The sequence below is a fragment of the Cydia pomonella genome, chromosome 4, assembly GCF_033807575.1.
Source record: "Cydia pomonella isolate Wapato2018A chromosome 4, ilCydPomo1, whole genome shotgun sequence".
In the NCBI taxonomy this organism is placed as follows: Eukaryota; Metazoa; Arthropoda; class Insecta; order Lepidoptera; family Tortricidae; genus Cydia; species Cydia pomonella.
Window position 1 is genome coordinate 25916380 of NC_084706.1, and position 20507 is coordinate 25936886.

The following is a 20507-nucleotide window of genomic DNA, read 5'->3' on the forward strand; positions in this document are numbered from 1 at the left end:
TATATGCTTTTAGTCATTGAAATGAGCTATATGTAGCGATCGAGTTCATGTAGCTTCAGTTGCCATACTTAAAAAAATACAGCGAATTTTTAAGTTTTTCATACAAAACTTATTTTTGCTCTATTTCGTTTGTTTTATAAGCTGGAGCTATACAATTGTATAAACTAATTACAGGCAGAGATACTCATGTCATGTACAGTACAAAGTTTCATTACAATCCAACACGCAGTTTTAAAATGAGAACAAAACTCCGGACCTTCTTGCTGCGGAATCTTAAGTAACATTCAGTACCCCTAGTGTAAATAAATTCGATTTCGAAACGTGACGTACGCGTTTGCGTTTAGTCTCATTTTGTATTGGATTTAGAAAGAGCGCGCCAAGCGGGACGTTTTGGAAACTCAAAATCCTATACAAAATGAGACTTAACGCAAACGCGTTCGTCACGTTATGATGTCGATCAAATTTACACTAGGGGTACTGATATCTTACAAAATCTATTTATTGAAAGTTAGCTTGTCGTGCCAAAAGTCACGCGTGTTTTCTTAAATTTTATCGCAGCATCGTCTGCATACATTAATTAGGTAACAACCGTCTACAACGCCCCGTTGATAAACCGGAATCTGAGGGCCTACCGCGAACCACGTTCGACGTGTTGCCTCCCTATCACACTTACACCCGAATTTACAAATGCGACAGAGAGGCAACACGTCGAACGTGGTTCGCGGTAGGCCCTCTGCTCCCGTTCCCGTTCACTTTCGCCACCTTGACCTCGCTCACTTTTATGTAAGAAAGCAGAGCTGTCTGATATGATAAAGGCGTGATCGATCGGTTTGTGACTCACTGATTATTGATATGTGACATTATGTGTGCTTATAATTGGAGTACAGTTAGCAGTAGACGTTGCTAAGCGGGTGTTCGAAGTACAAATATAAAGGTGCGACCAGACCGCAGCTTAAAAAACGGTCACGATACGGAATCGCAGTGACGCGTCGTACGCGTACCGTTTTTGACGCATGCTCCCCACACCGCTGCTTAAAAAACGGTGACGGTACGGAATCGCAGTGACGTGCTTCACGCGAATCTTTTTTGTTCGCAAATCTTTGCGTCTTTTACGTCACCGGTGTGGTGTCTGCCATAAGATCTCCGTGTAATATTTTTTGCGATTTTTACGCAGATCAATTTACGGTGCGTATTCCCATCTTAAAGGCCGGCAACGCACTTACAACCCCTCTGGTGTTGCAGGTCAACGCCCCATGGGCGGCGGTGATCGCTTACCATCAGGTGATCCGTCTGCTCGTTTGCCTCCTCTATTATTTAAAAAAAAACTGTAGTCCCATCTAGCTATAAGAATACTTGCAATACCCTTTTCAGAGTGCCATGTGTTTCTATAATTAAATTATAATAAATATGTAGTGTTTGCAATAAACGATTTCTGATTTCTGACTTGAGCGGACCAACCAAATAACCACACAAAACTTGATTTACCGCCCTACTATATGTAGGAAATGTCAAATTTAATATAAAAGTCTCGATAAAACTACCTTTTTGATGTTTCCAGCAGCAGTCGGCAGCATTACTGCACCAGTAAAAGTCAGTCATATTACATAAAATACTTCGTTGTTTCCTACTTTACAATCTTTAATTATGAACTTAACAAAACTACCAGTGCCCCTAGTGTAATTTTTTTCGATAGCGAAACGTGACGTACGCGTTTGCGTTTAGTCTCATTTTGTAAGGGATTTTGAGTTACCAAAACATCCCGCTTGGCGCGCTGTTTCTAAATCCCACACGAAATGAGACTTAACGCAAACGCGTACGTCACGTTTCGCTATCGAATAAATTTACACTAGGGACACTGATTGTTTTACGTGAACACGGAAAAAACGTGATTTAAAGCACAAACTCTCCTATTACGTATTTGCAATACGCATTGTCCGTTTTATCACTGATAACTATCGCAATTGGGTTTTGTTTCTACACCGCTTGCCTAAGTAAAAGCAAGCCGCGGTGCGTGCAGCTGGCCTTTAATTTATTATTTATTTATATACGTTAAGGAGAACCAACACCTTTTTTAAACTTACAATAGGACAACAAGATTAATACAGAAAGCCAATTACAATTAAAGTATACTTAAAAAAATAATGGTAACACTGACGCACACACACATGCGTACAAAGTGAGAAAAAAAATAAAAACACAATAATGTATTATGCGACAAATAATTCCAATGATGAAGCGTCCATAGAACTCGGCTGCCACTGGCTTGCCTTTGAGAAAATGGTGCATCTCATACTAAGAAGGAAAAAGCAGACCTAATAATTCCCACTGTGCGTTTTTTAAATTGCCACTTTTTTATGTGACTTTTTTTGCCACTTTTGTGGTCAGAATCCTTTTCATCCTTATAGGAGAAAAAAAGTGCTCCCAAAATTTCCATACATTTTTCAAACTTTCCTTTTTGTTACCGCCATATAACATTTTTTTTTTATTATTATTAAAAACTGATCGGCGATTGGCTCTAGTCACACCTGATGGAAAGTGAAGACAGGGCCTAAGATGGAGCTCACCGGTTCAGTAGTAGCCTATTCACTCTTGCTGGAAGGAGGTCTTCTTGGCGTTCTACCATCCATAACGGTGTCAAAACATTCGAAGATAACCGCCTCACTAGCCTAGACATAAAACGCCAGTTACGGAAAGAGAGACCTAAGCCCTCCTACGTGTACACGTTCAACGCAGCTGGTCAACTTTATTGTCACGCGTGCAATAGAGTATTTAAGAGCAAGTTCGGCCTGGCCAGCCACATTAGGGCTCATGCTAGACAACGTCCATAATGTGTTTATTTGGGGTCGCCGTCATCGAAAACGATGAGGAGGACTATATATATATATATATATATATATATATATATATATATTCACTCTTGTTTTAAAGAGACCGAGGTCATATTTATCAGGGAATACAGAGGGCGGGAGCGCATTCCATTCTTTATGGGGAAATGGTAACAAATAGGAAACAAACTATGAGACATTTTTTATTCCATCATAGTAGAAAATGTATGAAAAAACAAAATTAATGAAAGTGGCATTGTATGATCACTGATCAACTTAAACCGATGTAAGGCGTCCAATTTAAGGTATACATCCAAATGCTCAACATGCTATGTCCAATAGTGGACACCCTCCATTGCTCGTCACGTAAGTTTATTCGAGTAATCGATAATGAAAATGTTACTTTACAATTCTTTAGTTAAACATCTTAAACCAAAAAAAAAAACAAAAAAAACATATATTTTTTTTAGTTTTATCATACTGTTATTTTAGAAGTTACAGGGGGGGGGGGACATTTTACCACTTTGGAAGTGTCTCTCGCGCAAACTATTCAGTTTGGAAAAAAATGATATTAGTAACCTCAATATCATTTTTGAAGACCTATCCATAGATACCCCACACGTATGGGTTTGATGAAAAAAATATTTGAGTTTCAGTTCTACCCCCAAAATTTATTGTTTTTTTAAAACTACTTACTAGATCTCGTTCAAACCAATTTTCGGTGGAAGTTTGCATGGTAAAGTACATCATATATTTTTTTAATTTTATCATTTTCTTATTTTAGAAGTTACAGGGGCCTAGGGACACATTTTACCACTTTAGAAGTGTCTCTCGCGCAAACTGTTCAGTTTAGAAAAAAATTATATTAGAAACCTCAATATCATTTTTTAAAGACCTATCCATAGATACGCCACACGTATGGGTTTGATGAAAAAAAAAATTTGAGTTTCAGTTCTAAGTATGGGGAACCCCCAAAATTTGTTTTATTTTTCTATTTTTGTGTGAAAATCTTAATGCGGTTCACAGAATACATCTACTTACCAAGTTTCAACAGTATAGTTCTTATAGTTTCGGATAAAAGTGGCTGTGACATAAACGAACAGACAGACGGACATGACGAATTCATAAGGGTTCCGTTTTTTGCCATTTGGCTACAGAATCCTAATTAAAACAACATTGTGGCGTGGGTACTAAAATTAGGAAACCGCAGTATTTATGAGCGATATCATTCGTTGCCTGTCTGTCTGTCACGAACATTTTCTGATATAGTAAAACTGGTGGTTTTTAGGGTTCCGTAGCCAAATGGCATAAAACGGAACCCTTATAGTTTCGCCATGTCCGTCTGTCTGTCTGTCTGTCTGTCCGAGGCTTTGCTCCGTGGTCGTTAGTGCTAGAAAGCTGAAATTTGGCATGGATATATGAATCAATAAAGCCGACAAAGTCGTACAATAAAATCTAAAAATTAATTTTTTTTTAGGGTACCTCCCCTACACTTAAAGTGGGGGTGAAATTTTTTTTTCGCTTCAACCCTAGAGTGTGGGGTATCGTTGGAAAGGTCTTTCAAAACTAATAGGGGTTTTCAAGAAACATTTTTTGATAAAGTGAATATATTCGGAGATAATCGCTCCGAAAGAAAAAAAATATGTGTCCCCCCCCTCTAACTTTTGAACCATACGTCCAAAAAATATGAAAAAAATCGTGAAAGTAGAGCTTAAGAAAGACATTAAATGAAAACTATAGCGGACATGATCAGTTTAGCTGTTATCGCAAAAAGTTTTCCCTTCATAGTAAAAAGACTTATTTTAATTAGGTACTGATTATGCAAATTTGCCTATTTGTTTAACTCGCGTGAAAGGTACCGTTTCATCCCTTGGTTAACAATTTACTATACTTTAAGCTCCAGTTTAGCTTATTGTGACGGAAGAGTAACTACGGAACCCTACACTGAGCGTGGCCTGACATGCTCTTGGCCGGTTATTCAAATATACAGTCAACCAATTTGAATCCTAGGCCACTATAGAACCTTGTCGCTTTAACCACTAGATACTTGACACGCTACCAGGATGCTGCTTAAAACATCTCACGCAGATGAAAAGGCCTGTTATATATATATAGAAGTCATTATGGCATGGTTCTATAGTGGCCTAGGAATCAAATTGGTTGACTGTACATCGGGCCGACATTGGCCTGACGGAAATCAACACATTGATATACAGAGTTTCTTGTAAATTTATTTGCTATTGAATACTCAATTCGAATGACATTAAATTCTGCATCACTTAAATTATTTCGCCTTGGTGAACGGGTTTTGAGGTTTTTGATCAATTATTTAATAAAAGGTTTTCGTAAGATTATTCTTACATAATTGTGTCAAAAGATTGGTACTACCTTAAAGTTTTTATCAGGGCTATAGAAATTTCGCTACACTATACCTACTTACCTGTTTTTGCAGCAACTACAGCCTGCAAATTATTATTTACCGGGTAAATGAATATCTATCGCAGCCAAATAACACTAGACCCTACTTATAGTGTTGTGTTCCTGCCGGTGAGTAATGCCAGAGCTCAACGAGGGGTGCGAGGGGGTTAGCGTCGGCAACGCGCATGTGACTCCTCTGGAGACTGCTTACCATCAGGCGTAGGCGTGTTTGCCACCGACGTAGTATAAAATAAAAAAATATCTGTCGTTTGACCGATTCTGATGGTAATAAAATGTATAAATTGTATTCGCCTCAACTATGTAAGTAGTGTTAATACCTATATAAATAAGTACTAAATTTCATTAAGGTAAGGTCACTTACTTTTGGCCAAGCAAACAATTAAAAATCTGAAGACTGCCAATTCCTATAAATTTGTCGTTAGCTGACTACCCTTGACTATGACTTCCTATTTAATATTTGGTTCCAAAAGTATTAGGTTATCCTCTGAGAATTCTACCATGTTGTCAAATTTAATATGATAATTATTTTAACAATTAAGTTTAATATTATATACAAAATATACACATTATGCAGTTTTCGTCTCTAAAACCTTGCTGCATTTCCACGATGGATTGCCAGACTTACCCGCTGAGCGAAATAATCCCCCGCACGAAGGTCGCCGGACACCCAGACAAGTTTATGAGAAATTTCTTTCACTTGTTTGGTGTCTGATGCGGTCTAATGTAATTTGACCCAGAATAATATGCTATTTCCCAAAATATTTCATAAATTTAGACTAGAAGCACCTATGTAGATCTAATTAGGCATAAATGTAAGCTTAAAAGTAAATCACATATTTATTTTTAGATACCTAATTCTTACTTTGCTCAATTTAGAATTTTTGAATCGTTTCTGGTGCAAAGGCTTTTCATAGATAATGCTATACTTAATAAAATGGTCAGTGTTGCACGGGAAGCGGTAAATAAGTAGTCTTTATGACTAATTTTGTCATACTGCTATAGCTGACTGAATATTTTTTTATAACTGTTTTTGATTGAGAATCTAGGACTACTATTAATAATGTCAATAGAGCCCACAAAATCGTGCGACCCCAATTTTAACCGCAGTCATTTCAGGGCGTTGTCAAAAATCGAATCTGAATTGCGTAAGCGCATGCAAAGCCACTTACGTTGACGTATGTGTAACAATCAGGGCAGAGAAGTCTAGATAGCCATCTATATTCTGCCTTATTACGGTGGTACAGAGGTCATAATAGTGTGGCTTGAGGGGAGGTGGTATGACAACAAAATACCGTCTTGTGGCTAGGTGACCCATGTTATCGGGTATTTAATGAGTTTGTAATGTAAACCGCTTTGAATGTCAGGTGATTAAGTTAGATTTACAGGCCAATTCGAAAATGCACTAACATCAAACCGATATTAAAATAATATTGGAATCATATCAATTAGCTACTTACTGATACTTCTGCGGACAAGTCTGAGCGAAATGAACGCGTGAGTGACAGATAACCATTAACAAATATCTAAGGACGGGCCTTACGGGCACTATAAATGGTGCTAGTTCAGTGGTGTCACTCACGAATTCGAGCCAATCGTGCAGTCTAACGCAGCCAGTTGCGACCAATCGCGCGCGTGATGCGAACTCATCAACCAATCGCGTTGTGGCGTTAGACTGTACGATTAGCTCGAATTCGTGTGTGTGACACCGCTGTACTGGCCCCATTCTTATTGTCCATAAGGCCCGTCCTTAGATATATGTCAATGCAGATAACTGATATGATCATTTTAATATCGTTTTAATGTCCGTGCATGTTCGAATGTACCTCTTAGACTAGTCTCGCTGAAGTCAGACTTTAGGATAAATTGAAATAGCAATATAATATTTGCATGTAGGGCTTTTAGAATTTGTCGCTAAAGTTGTAACTAGTTATAGTTGTGTAATTAATTGTTTATAACCGTATAAAACATTGGTCAGGTATTCTGTCATTGCAATTGAGTCTAATTCGCTTAAAACCGAAATTGAAATATAATGTCGTTTGTTATTTTATTGAGGAGTTGATCTTGAGTTCTTGATAACTTGATTTATGTTTAAAATACGTGTTAGCTTTGACTAATACTTGTAGACCTCAGCTTTCGTTCTAAAGACATTAATTTACCCACTTAAAATGAATGTCGTCTAGTTTATTTAATTTTAGGTTCTTAACCTTAGTTCGCTTATACATCAAAACTTGCAATTTTGATTTGTCAATTTAAAGTGAAATGTGTGACCTTTTTATAGGCTTCAAGGCGTCTAGACCATACATATACTTAATCATTACATTAACTATGTTTGAAGAAACTTCAAAAGATGTCTTTATACTCTTTATCTACGAAAAACAAATCGCGATAGCATGGTCGCGTTTCTATCGCCCCTCACCATGCCTTATCCCGACATACGTCAGAACGGTTTAAGAAATGGGCGTTAGTTTTTAACTAAAAAACGCAACAGTCAGAGCTCAGCTAGCACCGCTGGATTCTGGGCATGCATTGAGGAACCTCAATATAAAATAAGAAGTTTTTTTTATACTACGTCGGTGGCAAACAAGCATACGGCCCGCCTGATGGTAAGCACGCTAAACCCGCCAGCCCTCGTTGAGCTCTGGCAATCTTACTCACCGGCAGGAACACAACACTATCAGTAGGGTCTAGTGTTATTTGGCTGCGGTTTTCTGTAAGGTGGAGGTACTTCCCCAGTTGGGCTCTGCTCTAGATCTGGAATGACATCCACTGGCACACAAAGCGAGATGAAATTCACAATGCCCATACCTCTCTTAGGGTTTGAAGTTTTTAAACCATTCATTCTCATTATTCATTCATTCATTCATTCATCATTTATTTTGAAAGTCATTTCTTTTATCAAAGTGTATGTATTGCTTAGCCGGTATTGTATTGTCCTTCCATTCATTCTCATTATTCATTCATTCATTCATTCATCATTTATTTTGAAAGTCATTTCTTTTATCAAAGTGTATGTATTGCTTAGCCGGTATTGTATTGTCCTTGCCCTAAGTATCATGTTTAACATTAATATTTAAGCTTGTTACTAACACTTATATGGGTCATGCATTGACATATCTAAGGGCAGACTTTACGAGCACTATAAATGGTGCTAGTTCAGTGGTGTCACTCACGAATTCGAGCCAGTCGTGCAGTCTAACGCAACTAGTTGCGACCATTCGCGCGCGTGATGCGAACTCATCAACCAATCGCGTTGTGACGTTAGACTGCACGATTGGCTCGAATTCGTGTACGTGACACCGCTGTACTGGCCCCATTCTTATTGCCCGTAAGGCCCGTCCTTAGATATATGTCAATAGGGTCATGCCTGAATTAATTGTGATAATTTAATTTTTAAATCTGTCAGAAAACTTTGTCACCCTACATTTTGCGAATGGTCGCCTTGCCTTTCACCCCGCTACCAACGCTTTGTCCCGCCGATATTATGTCATAAATCACCGACAGTACAAATTTAATTATCGTTTAATTATATTTGCTCACAGCTGGCTATATTGTAAAACTGGTACCTTTATATCAGTAAGTGTTAGTAACTGACATGTTGAACTTATTAATAATTTATTAAACATGATAACAATATTATGTTGAACGGCTTAAACGCGACCATACGAGTAATATAAAAATCAAAGAACAAAATCGTTTTTTTCTGTTCTCCGTCTGGAAAGCGTCAACTTTTGGGCCTGTGTCTAAATTATTTTTTTGACTTTTTGTCCCCAAAAAATGTGACGGAATTTTTGTATGAGATGAACTTTAGTTTTTATTTTGATTTCAGTGGCACTCGTCTTTTATTCATCTGATAAAATACAGAAATACAAGCGTGACAGAGTGGTTCAAAAGAAGAAAACGAAAAGAATATTGACCCGCCTGCTGCGCTAAAGGAAAAGTGAGAAGCCTCAGATCTCAGATATGAGACATTTAATACTTCATTGCAATAAGTACTATTTTGTTATCGAAGTGCAACAGTCTGGGAATTTAAGACACAATACTTAACACGTCGCGGACACTACTAGCGTTAACACGTTCACAGTCAAGTGCCCCATATGTGGGTCACGCTGAACTATCTCTACACGTCCGTGCCCCACAGATGGGTCACGAAGATTCGACCAAGTACGCACTTATATCAGTATAACTTCATAATACATGATAATATAGGGATAATTCTTATATAAAAATAAATAAATAAATATTATAGGACATTATTACACAAATTGACTAAGCCCCACAAAAAGCTCAATAAGGCTTATGTTGTAGGTACCCTGACAACGATATATATAATTATAAATACTTAAATACATAGAAAACTCCCATGACTCAGAAACATATATCCGTGTTCATCATACAAATATATGCTCTTACCAGGATTTGAACCCGGGACCATCAGCTTCATAGGCAGGGTAGGGTAGGGCAGCTTCATCAGCAACTAGGCCAGACCAGTCGTCAAATATTATATATATAATAATATTTTTGGCTAGTTAGACAACAGCATACAGAAGGTCATTGTTGTAGTTCGAGTGTGTGCTCGTTTTTTTCTTCGTGACCCACATGTAGAGCACGGACGTCTGATTGAAGTTATTTGCTTGGACGTACGAGGAAATGCATACATGCAGTATGAGGACTGTGAACGTATTAAACGTCCTTAGATAATAAAATATTTGCATACTTAGTATTGAGAGTGAAAATTTTAAAACCAATCATGATCCTAACATATTCATAAATGGAATGGAAAAAGGCTGAAATGGTTAATATTATGATGATGATGAGTAATTATAGCTCTCTTGATTTACGACAAAACAGTGCACAATAAGCAATTCTTATCAGAAAAAATTAAGCATGAAAAGAAACAAAATCAATAAATAAAAATAAAAGCAAATTAAAAGAAATCCTTTTAACAAAGGCTAATTCTGTTGATGAATATTTTAATGATACGTTTTATTTAGGATGTTATAAGATTACCATTTAATAGTTTTAATTGAATTACGAATAAGTGAGGTTAAGTAATCTTGATATGTCCTTGCGGGGCTCATGTTTGAAACATCTCATTTATTATTTCATATCCATCTCATCATCAATATTTAAGAGGGCTTGTCGGCGGAGTAATTGCCTCTCTTCCCTTTGCTGGGCCAGCCTTTTAACTTTCTCGTACGACACGATAGAAACTTACCCATTTACAATTGGGTACCTGACACATATTGAATATTATAACAAAAGTTAGTTAGATGAATAGAAAATGTACCAATCATTATAAAAAATTTGGAATTTAAAAATATATAAGTTTACCATACTTATCTATAATAGTTCAATGTTTTTTTTAGAACAATAATAACTGCATCAATAAATTGCTCTGATATTTAGATTAAGATGATATTTGTAAAATTTGACGATTTAAAAGTGCTTGTTGCTAGGCCTATTTGAATAAAGAATATATTGACTTTGACTTTTGATATTATAAAAAAATACAAGGCTCCAAAGGTGATGTGACGTCACATCATATAAGTCTGTCCTAAATGTATGGAAGATCAAGGCCATTGCCATTTTGACCCTGAAATATTGCGTTTTATTGTATAGGTGTCATACAATTTATATTTCAATAAAATGTAAGGAATCGAATGGTATCATTTTCTTTTCTAATTTTGAAAGACAAAAAAATTTTTTTTTTTTTTGAGACTTCGAAGCCTTGTATTTTTTTATAATCACAATTTTTTAAATTCCACTTTTTTATAATGGATGCCTCATTTTCTATCCATTTAACTAAACTTTGTTTTAATATTTAATATGTGTCAAGTACCCAATTTCATAATTGGAACTAAATTTTTCGTACTAAACTAAACTGTCACCCTATACATGAGAATAACAGCGCCCTCTTGACAATGATCATATACTGTGAGTCTAAAAGTTTTATTTATTTATTAAGCTCAGGTGTTAATGTCTTAAATAATTACACACAATATTTATACATATACAATATTTATGTTCGAGTCTACGTTTAAGTCAAAGTTAATTAATGGGTTCAAACAATGTCTGTTTAAATCAACGCTGCTAAAGTGAGAGGTCCACATATGGCATTATCTACACATTATGCCTACATGACGCCATATATGTGGCACACGTGTGGTATCAACTGGTTTTAGACCCTTACTTACATGAAGTATATACCTACGCTTATACGTGCGTAGTGCGCGTAGCGGTTGTATGAAATAAAGTTTATTTGCATGAATAGCTTATATATAGTGCTTATCTGTTTTACTTTTAACTGCAGAAGTAGGTACTAAAGTACTAACCGACTTAAATACGTTGAAACATTAAAAAACTAAACATGTTTCGGTCTGTATATTCCTATTATTTCCTGTAAATAATTAAATATTATCTACCTGTAAGTGTAAATATGTTACCTATGGAATATATCGGTTATTACTTATCTAATAAAATTTTTGGTATTTGCCTGTTTGTAATATGTATTAAACTATGTAATTTTACATCTAAATAAGTACAGTCACGTCTGAAAATATCGGTACGAAAAAACTGCTGAAAATATGTATACACGACCTTATTGCCCATATATTATATTAGTGTACACATATTTTTGGCACTTTGTCCGTATCGATATTTTCAGACGTGACCGTACATATACGGATTTCGAATCGTTTTTTTCGTATTATTGAATTACATTGTATTATGCATATGAACATAAATAATTATAATACAAGGAATTATACTCAAGAGCTGCGCAAATGATGAGAAATTTCCAAATATAAAATATCCCTTATTAATTTCACTTGTACGGTCACGTCTGAAAATATCGATACGAAAAAAAGCGCCAAAAATATGTATACACGACTTTATTGCCCGTATATTAAGGTAGTGTATACATATTTTTGGTATATTTTTCGTATCGATATTTTCACACGTGACTGTATGTATTAACTTAGCATGTGACAGCTGTGTGAAATTTCTTCATGACCCAGTTCGCTCAGCGTTTTGCAAATATTTTCGACCTTCTAGGCTTTACAAAATTGGCGGTCACGAAGCTCACTCACGATTCGACCACCGCACTCTAAGCATACCTACTCATATGACAAGCCATTTTAGTGAATGGATTTAAAAGACTTTGATTAATTTAAGTGTGCTAAAATTACTAATGTACCTGAGTATTGATCTAGTAGATAGATCAAGCCTTGATCTATATCAGATCAAGGTTTGCGCGATCAGTTTCAAAATAGTGAGGTTTAGTAAATTGTAATATTATCCCCAGGCAGCTACGAAATAAACATAGAAGAAAGCTCTCAATACATTTTTGACTTCGAATCACGGTCCATATGAATATAAGTACATGACACTTAAATGACACATATCACTTAAAGTTATCCCTACTGTATACAATGTGCCCGCGAAAAAACGGAAAAAAATTAACCACGTATTCCTGAGGTGAAGAAGGAAAAAATGTTATACAAAATTAAGTCAATGCCCCAAAAAAATTTTTTTTTTGTATGTTTTAATATGAATTGATATTGAAAATGTATGGATTAATATGAATTGATAAATTTTTTCGTAAAAATTAGACTATTCAAAGTGTTCCTTTTCACTTTGATATCTGTCAATAAGGACGTCTACACTAGGTCCAAAAAAGGCGTTATGCACTGAAACACAATAAAAAAAAAAGATTTTTGTTTAATTGGTATTAACCCAGAAACATGGCGAATTAAAAAAAAAATACGTCATTTTTGTCTTTAAATACGATCCGGAATATACTGTTAAAATCTCTCGCGGGCACACGAATGTCCATATATGCAACATTAATAAGTTTTTGATGGGAAAATTTCATATGCAATGGGTGAGCACTGAGCAGTCCTGTCCCATCTTCCGTCCGTCCCGTGTCCGTTTCCAAATCTGCCTATCACGCAGGAACATCGTTACATATGCAGCAACCTGTTAGGTTTGAGGTTAGGACTCAGAGAATGATACACGCACACGGTCGGTTGCTAACTAACGTTTATTGGTCCGCGCGATGCGCTATACATGCATACGTATGTAGGTAGGTACATATAGATATAGAAACATATGGACACTGCGTAAACAGGCTATACGCTACAACTATAGCTAGATACAAATATTAATCCTAACACAACCTTTAAACGAGGAGCAACCATGCAACAATGCATTATTTCGACATCTACTCTAATGCATCTGCCATCTAAATTGAAAACAAAGAAAGTGCGATGATTTAACGTTGATGCCAACATTGCCAACAATGTGCGGAACACCGATATTACCTAACTTGCAACTTTACACACAAGAGCGGATATCGCTGTAATTTCTCTAAGGGTCCCCAGCAAGCTCGCTTCTCTATACAATAGTATTTTTCTAAAACTTGTAATGAAATGTTGACATGACTTACTTCAAATTAGGTCCGGAAATACTACATATCAGGTGCGATGAGTGAAGATGATATGTAAAGGAATTTCATACTGCCTTACACACCTAGGACTGTAAAGCAACCTTCTTTTGTTTTTAAACGTCAAATTATGGCACGTCTTTGCATTCAACCGTAAAAAACTTATAAGCATAATTCTGCCAGCATGCTTTTTTTTCATTTTTTGTGTTTTTTTTTTCTTTTTTGTGTTTGTTAAATATTATTTCTGAGATTCAAAGAAGAGCAAAAATTTCATTATTTTTGCGCTACGACGCACGGTTTAGGAGATACAGCCACAAAAAGTTTTATTTTTTTCAGTCATGCAGAAATCTTTATAGGGCTGTATCTCCTAAACCGTGCGTCGTAGCGTAAAAATAATCAAATTTTCGTTCCCCTTTCTATGTCAACAAAAAACGCAAAAAAGAAAAAAAAAGAAAAAAGAAAGAAAAGGAAAAAAGCGTAATGGCGTGCGTGGTAGCGCCAAAATAATTACATTTTTGTTCCCCTTCAATACCCCACGCACTGAATAACCTATCACATTAAGACATGAAACAATCATCATCATCATCAACTTTTTTTAAAATTATTTCATTGCAAGTTTGAGAAAAGCACTATACAAATCTCGGCGGGAAACGGGGTTGCCGGCCGCGTCTCCCTATCGGACCTCGCTACGCTCGGCCGTCTATATCTACTTGGCCTGCAACCCTTCGTTTCCCGTCCTCTATAGTAATGTACTATTATACAATCGTGATATAATAGAGAGCTTTTAAGTCGAGTACCGTCGAGTAATGTACGAGATGTTTGATTTTATCGGTATTTTATACAATATATTTTCTACGAGTCATCTAAAATAGTATTTATTTTACTATAAAACCTAAATAATTAATTAAAATTCTTAGTAGACAACAATGTAGTACAAAAGACATAAACGCGCGATCCAACCGTTTAGTATTTTCTATGGGAGCGTGATTGGTATTTTTTTTTTATATTTAGTTGACTACAGCGTATCGAAAAATATATTATAGTTGAGTTTTTTATTAATACAAAATACATTTATTTTCCAAATTGACATTGACATGAATCATTAGTAATTATATTAAAATTAAGTATAAAGTAAGTACAACCGCTTCTTAGAGCAAACAATAGCCCTCACACTAAGTCGAGCCTGTGTCGTGAGGACTGTGGGGAATTAAACAGGATTTACTAACAAGATGCGTAGGATACAGATCTGATTATTAGAGGCAAATTTTTAAATTACCAAACATTACCAAAGATTATTAAACAACGTAAAACATAATACATAATAACTTAATTTATCTCATCACAGATATGCTCCGGGTTTATGTATGTGTGTAGGTGTTTGTTGGTATGAGTACGTGTGTGTGCGTGTGTGTGTGTGTGTGCGTGTGTGTGTGTGTGTGTGTGTGTGTGTGTGTGTGTGTGTGTGTGTGTGTCTGCGTGTGTGTTTGGGTGTGTGTGTGTGTGTGTGTGAGAGAGAGAGACTTCGGTGGCCTTATGGGTTGGGAGCCCGATCATTGAAAGTACACAATTATACACTGAAAGAAATGTTTGCATAAATGTAACAAACATTTTGGTTACTGTTTACACAAAAATTGGGACTTGCGAACTATGTGCTATATGTTACAAAACCGTGTTTGGCTATCAGTGTTCAGGTATTTATTATACACCAAAAAGATTTGACCTCACACTGCGTCGGCGATACAGGCAAACGCCTCATTATCGCACTTACCAAACTTATTAACCTCATGCTTTCTGGAAAAGTCAACCCCCTCTTTATTCCCATTATTTATGGCGCAAATCTTATAGCCCTCACAAAAAAGATGGGGGGATCAGGCCCATTGCTGTTGGTTCAACATTTCGGCGTTTAACTTCCAAAATTTCCGTCCGACACATACTTTCAAAATTGCAAAAACAATTCGAACCGGTACAACTAGGTTTCGGTACTGAAGGTGGGTGCGAAGCCGCTGTCCATGCCCTCCGCACCTGCCTGATCAATGACCAGTGTGAGGTACTCCTGAAAATTGATGTCAAAAATGCCTTCAACTCGCTTAATAGGGACGCCCTGCTTACAGAAGTCAACAACCACGCTCCAGAACTTTATAACTATTTATTAAATTGCTATGCTAATCCATCAAAATTACTATACAAAAACCACGAACTTTCCTCCGAAGTTGGCTGTCAGCAGGGCGACCCTCTCGGACCAGCCATCTTCAGTTTAGCTATCAATCCAATTGTTCAAAACCTAAATTCAAAATTTAACGTTTGGTATTTAGATGATGGTACCCTAGGAGGCGATGTTAACACTGTACTAGCAGACCTTTCGGAAATAAAAAGCAAATTTATGCTAATTGGCCTGGAATTAAATTTCGAGAAATGCGAATTATTTTTAAACCGTTGTGATCCCGACATCGTATCAAAATTTCAAGCCATCACCCCTAATATAAAAGTAGTAAACAAGGACTCACTAAACCTCCTAGGGTCACCAATTTTCGAAGAAGCCATTCCCAGCATCATTACAAACGCGATTACTAAATTCAAAAACTGCGCCGATCGCTTGCTCGACATCAATTCTCATTCCGCTCTGACTATTTTAAAATTCTGCCTTTTTGTACCAAAATTTACTTATTTGCTCCGCTGCTGTCCATTTTGGAAACATCAAAACTCCTTAACACCGATTGACAACCTTATTAGATCTTCCCTAGAATCCATTCTAAATATACAACTTAGCGAGCATTCTTGGAACCAGGCGTCCCTGCCCATCAGATTCGGCGGGCTGGGTACGCGCAAAATTTCTAGTGTTGCTTTACCAGCGTTTCTATCTTCCGTCCATGGCACGTCCTCCCTCGTAGGAAAAATATTAAAGGCCTGCACTTTAAACTACGAGACGGCGTGCTTGACGGAGGCCAGAAACGCCTGGCTGACGGCTTGTCCGGGTCAAAATTTACCTTCTAAATTAAACATTCAACGTTGCTGGGACGACACTTTGTGCAAAATTAACTTTGATAAACTACTTTCCAGCTCAGTTGGTCCTACACGCGCGCGGCTCCTCGCAGCTGCAGAACTAGAATCCGGCCAGTGGCTGCATGCCTACCCCTCCCCCCCTACCGGTACATATCTAGAGCCGGATACCCTCCGTTTAGCCGCAAGCCTTAGATTAGGAGTAAAGGTGTGCGCCCCCCACAGATGCCCCTGCGGCGCAACCGTCGACGTGCTTGGACACCACGGCCTTTGTTGTCAATTAAGTGCCGGTCGCCTCTCCAGGCACGCTGCCCTAAACGATATCATCCGCCGATCTCTTGCTACCGTCAACGCGCCGGCAATCCTTGAACCAAACGGCGTTTCGAGGGACGATGGCAAGAGACCGGACGGTATGACCCTGGTCCCATGGAAGATGGGTCGAGTGCTAGTCTGGGACGCCACATGCGTCGATACACTGGCACCGTCCCATCTACCAAGAACTTCGGCCAAGGCTGGGGCAGCTGCCGAGGCGGCTGAAACCAAAAAGGTTTCCAAATATCGAAGTCTCGGCCCCCAATACCACTTTGTGGCGTTTGGAGTCGAGACACTAGGGCCGTGGGGTCCAAGCGCCAAGATTCTATTTAAGGAAATGAGTAAAAGGCTCATAGACTCTACCGGTGACCAGAGAGCTGGCAGCTTTCTCTCGCAGCGCATAAGTATTGCCATTCAGCGAGGGAATGCTGCCAGCATCTTTGGCACAATGCCGCGGGGGCCTTATTTAGATATATTTTAATTTAGATTAGTTTTTACCATTTTGTTTTATTATATGCTGTATGTTTCCCATTAAATGTAAAAATTATACACTACAAAATAAGTTTTGTAAATTTATGCAAAGTTTATTTTCTTATAACCGTAGTTTAGTTATTTAGTAAAGTTACAAAACCAGTTCGGCTATTTTTTTTTTTCAGTGTAGCTTGGTATACGAAATCTTAATTTAACCATTACAGTCGACGCGTAGAAAAACGTATGTAGTTACTTACAATAGGCTGTAATTAGTTAACGTGGCTACAGTCAGATACCATACCCGGTCTGGCCAAATCGGTAGTGACCGTGCCTATGAAGCTGATGGGTTTTAATCCCGGTAAGGGCATTTATTTGTGTAATGAGCTGATGAGAACAAATATTTATTACTGAGTCATGGGTGCTTTCTATGTATTTAAGTATTTATATATTATATATGTATATCGTTGTCTGAGTACCCACAGCACAAACCTTCTTGAGCTTAGCGTGGGACTTAGTCAATCTGTGTAAGAATGTCCTATATTTATTTATTTATTTTAAAGTCCTAACTCACCTCGGTCGCAGAGGCGGCGTTAGGCGTGGACGACCAACTCTCAGAAACCGGTTAATTTTCCAAACCGTTATCATGTACTTGGCGCAAAACCTTTTAATTTCGGTTGCACTCGAAAAACCGTTATTTTTAAACCGGTTTTCATGAGAACAGTTCTTGTATAATTAACCGGTTTCTTCCTATGTCGGTAGACAGCGACATAGGAAGAAACATAGAACAACGACATAGAAGAAAGAAGATAGATCTTTACGTGGTACATCACCAGGCCAGCCGGCCGTTTTGACGCTCGTCGTCGGTTTTTTAGGTTACAATAAAGTTCTTAAAACGTTCGCATTCTTATAAAAATTCGGAAGAAACCCGAAATAAACCGGTATTTTATAAACCGGTTCCGAGCCTTGTGGGCGACGTGGGCCACCGCCTACGGCCCCTCGTCACTGCACGATTGTCCTTCAAGGTGAAACATCCGAGCCTCATAAATTTACCTACTTGCTACATATTATAAACCGGTTATCACCATGCATGTATATCTTAACTTCGAAGGAAACTGTTATCAGTTATTAATAATCTTAGATGTTGATGATATCCGATTTCTAATAGTTAACCACGATGATCACAATCGCCTTCGTTTTTTAATTAACTAATGTAAATTTAAAGAATAATTTAATCTGCATTATCTCATCCTGTAATTGTCTAATACGAATATTAGATTGAGATTTCTAGTGTGATAACTAGAATGATCATGAGTACATTCGCGTTTGCTTAACAAACACTTGATGCAAATTTCAAGGATAGGCAACGATCCGTATTATTTCATCCTGTAATTATATCATGATCAAGTAGGGCTAAAATGGTTGGCTCTTTATCATTTGTCACCATGCCTGTCACGTTCTAACAAGTAAGTGTGAAAGTGACGCATGACATGACAGGTGATAAAAATGCGACCATGATACCGCTGCTGGGAGCGATAGAATAAATATAGAAGAAGCTCTCAATACATTTTTGACTTCTAAAAACGCTGACACTTATTTGACACATATCGCTCAAAATTCTCCTGCTCTTTATTCTATGGTATTAATTATTATATTTTCAAACTGCGCATTATACGGTGGAGTCGCTCGCGGCACAATTCTCGTGGGGTCATTTTTGAGTTCTAGTCAGACCTCTATAGTTATTCTAATTCGTTGCTAATAGGAAAATTTTGGTTATTTTCAGGCGGACGGTACGACGCGGGTAGGCAGAAGACTGCCAATACACACATCCACAGAAAAGAGCGCTCTTGAACAAGAGCATGCTTCTACTCCAAGAAGAGGGTCGAGGAGAAGAGAAGAAACCTCGCCACGGCAAGCTGTGCGAAGAACAAGGACACGTACTCCACAAATTGAAGAAGTCACTGAACCTGAAACTAAACTGGAAACCAACGAACGCTTCGATTCGAGAAAAGCTTACAGTCGGACCCGTAACAGGCCCGAACCAGAAGAAGATACTCCTAAAGCTAACGTTATTAGAAGTAGAACGCGATATAATCGACCAGCTCCAACCCGACCCACCCTTACTACAAAGGCACCAGAGGTGACTTCTCCCAATATAGATGAAAGCAAAATAGAAGTCATCAATTCAACTCTAGATGAAATAACCAAAATGGTTTTCAAAGATTATGAACCTGTAACACAATCTAATCGCAGAACGTCAACTCGAACCATTGCAAATGTCACTCAACGAAGACGTGGCCGATTCAGTGCTAGAACCAATGAGCAAGCAGACCTTAACAGTTCGGGAACGACAAATTCCATTTCTATTTCTGAAAAGATAGGTCCCGCTACTGACAAAATGATAGATCTAAGAGGTTCCCGAAAATTAAGGTATAAACAGCGGCTGTCAGAAACTGATACCAATTTAACGGGTGTTGGTATTACGGCTTCAAATGAGGTTCCACAGTCTAGTCAAAAGGAGACCCCTAGTCAAGAGACCAAGCTATCTTCCCCGGTAGAAAATGTTCAACAAAGCACTGAGACGAACCCTTTGAAAACGACGACTTTGAAGGTCATGAGGATAGTCAGACGGCCTGTCCAGAGAGGAAAGGGAAGCTTCAAGCCTACCGCGTCCGAGTCTCTACCTAAAAAACGTTCAGATGAAGTAAGTGAAGACGACAACTATCCCGAACCTTTTAAAGCGCTGTTGCAAGCTAAAAATGCTTCGGTAAGTTTTATGCTGTTAATTAAAAGTTACTCTTTCCTTACAAGATTGGCCTAACTCACACCATGTCAAAATTTTAAATTTTCAGACACAGATTACCTCTCCGAATGACGAGAGTCTGACCTTGAAAGCATCACAGAAAGTTTACAATTCTTTTGCGCCAGCACAACAGTCAACACTAAGTTCTCTTAAAAATAAATACTCACGGGTAATTTCAATTATCACCATTGTATTGTAGCATATATGTTTTTTCACTGAC

General features: G+C 37.6%; 1 protein-coding gene across 9 annotated transcripts in view; it reads left to right on the forward strand.

Annotated features, from left to right (window-relative positions):
- LOC133517350 (mucin-2-like) overlaps positions 1 to 20507 on the forward strand; it is a 170143-nt gene that overhangs the window by 131596 nt on the left and 18040 nt on the right. For 7 of the 9 annotated variants that reach the window (XM_061850640.1, XM_061850642.1, XM_061850643.1 and 4 more), the window contains 2 exons: positions 19268 to 20251; positions 20337 to 20456. In XM_061850640.1, coding sequence (XP_061706624.1) covers positions 19268 to 20251; positions 20337 to 20456 — 1104 coding nt within the window. The remainder of the gene's footprint in view (positions 1 to 19267; positions 20252 to 20336; positions 20457 to 20507) is intronic. The other 2 variants (XM_061850638.1, XM_061850639.1) reach the window with 2 other exon arrangements.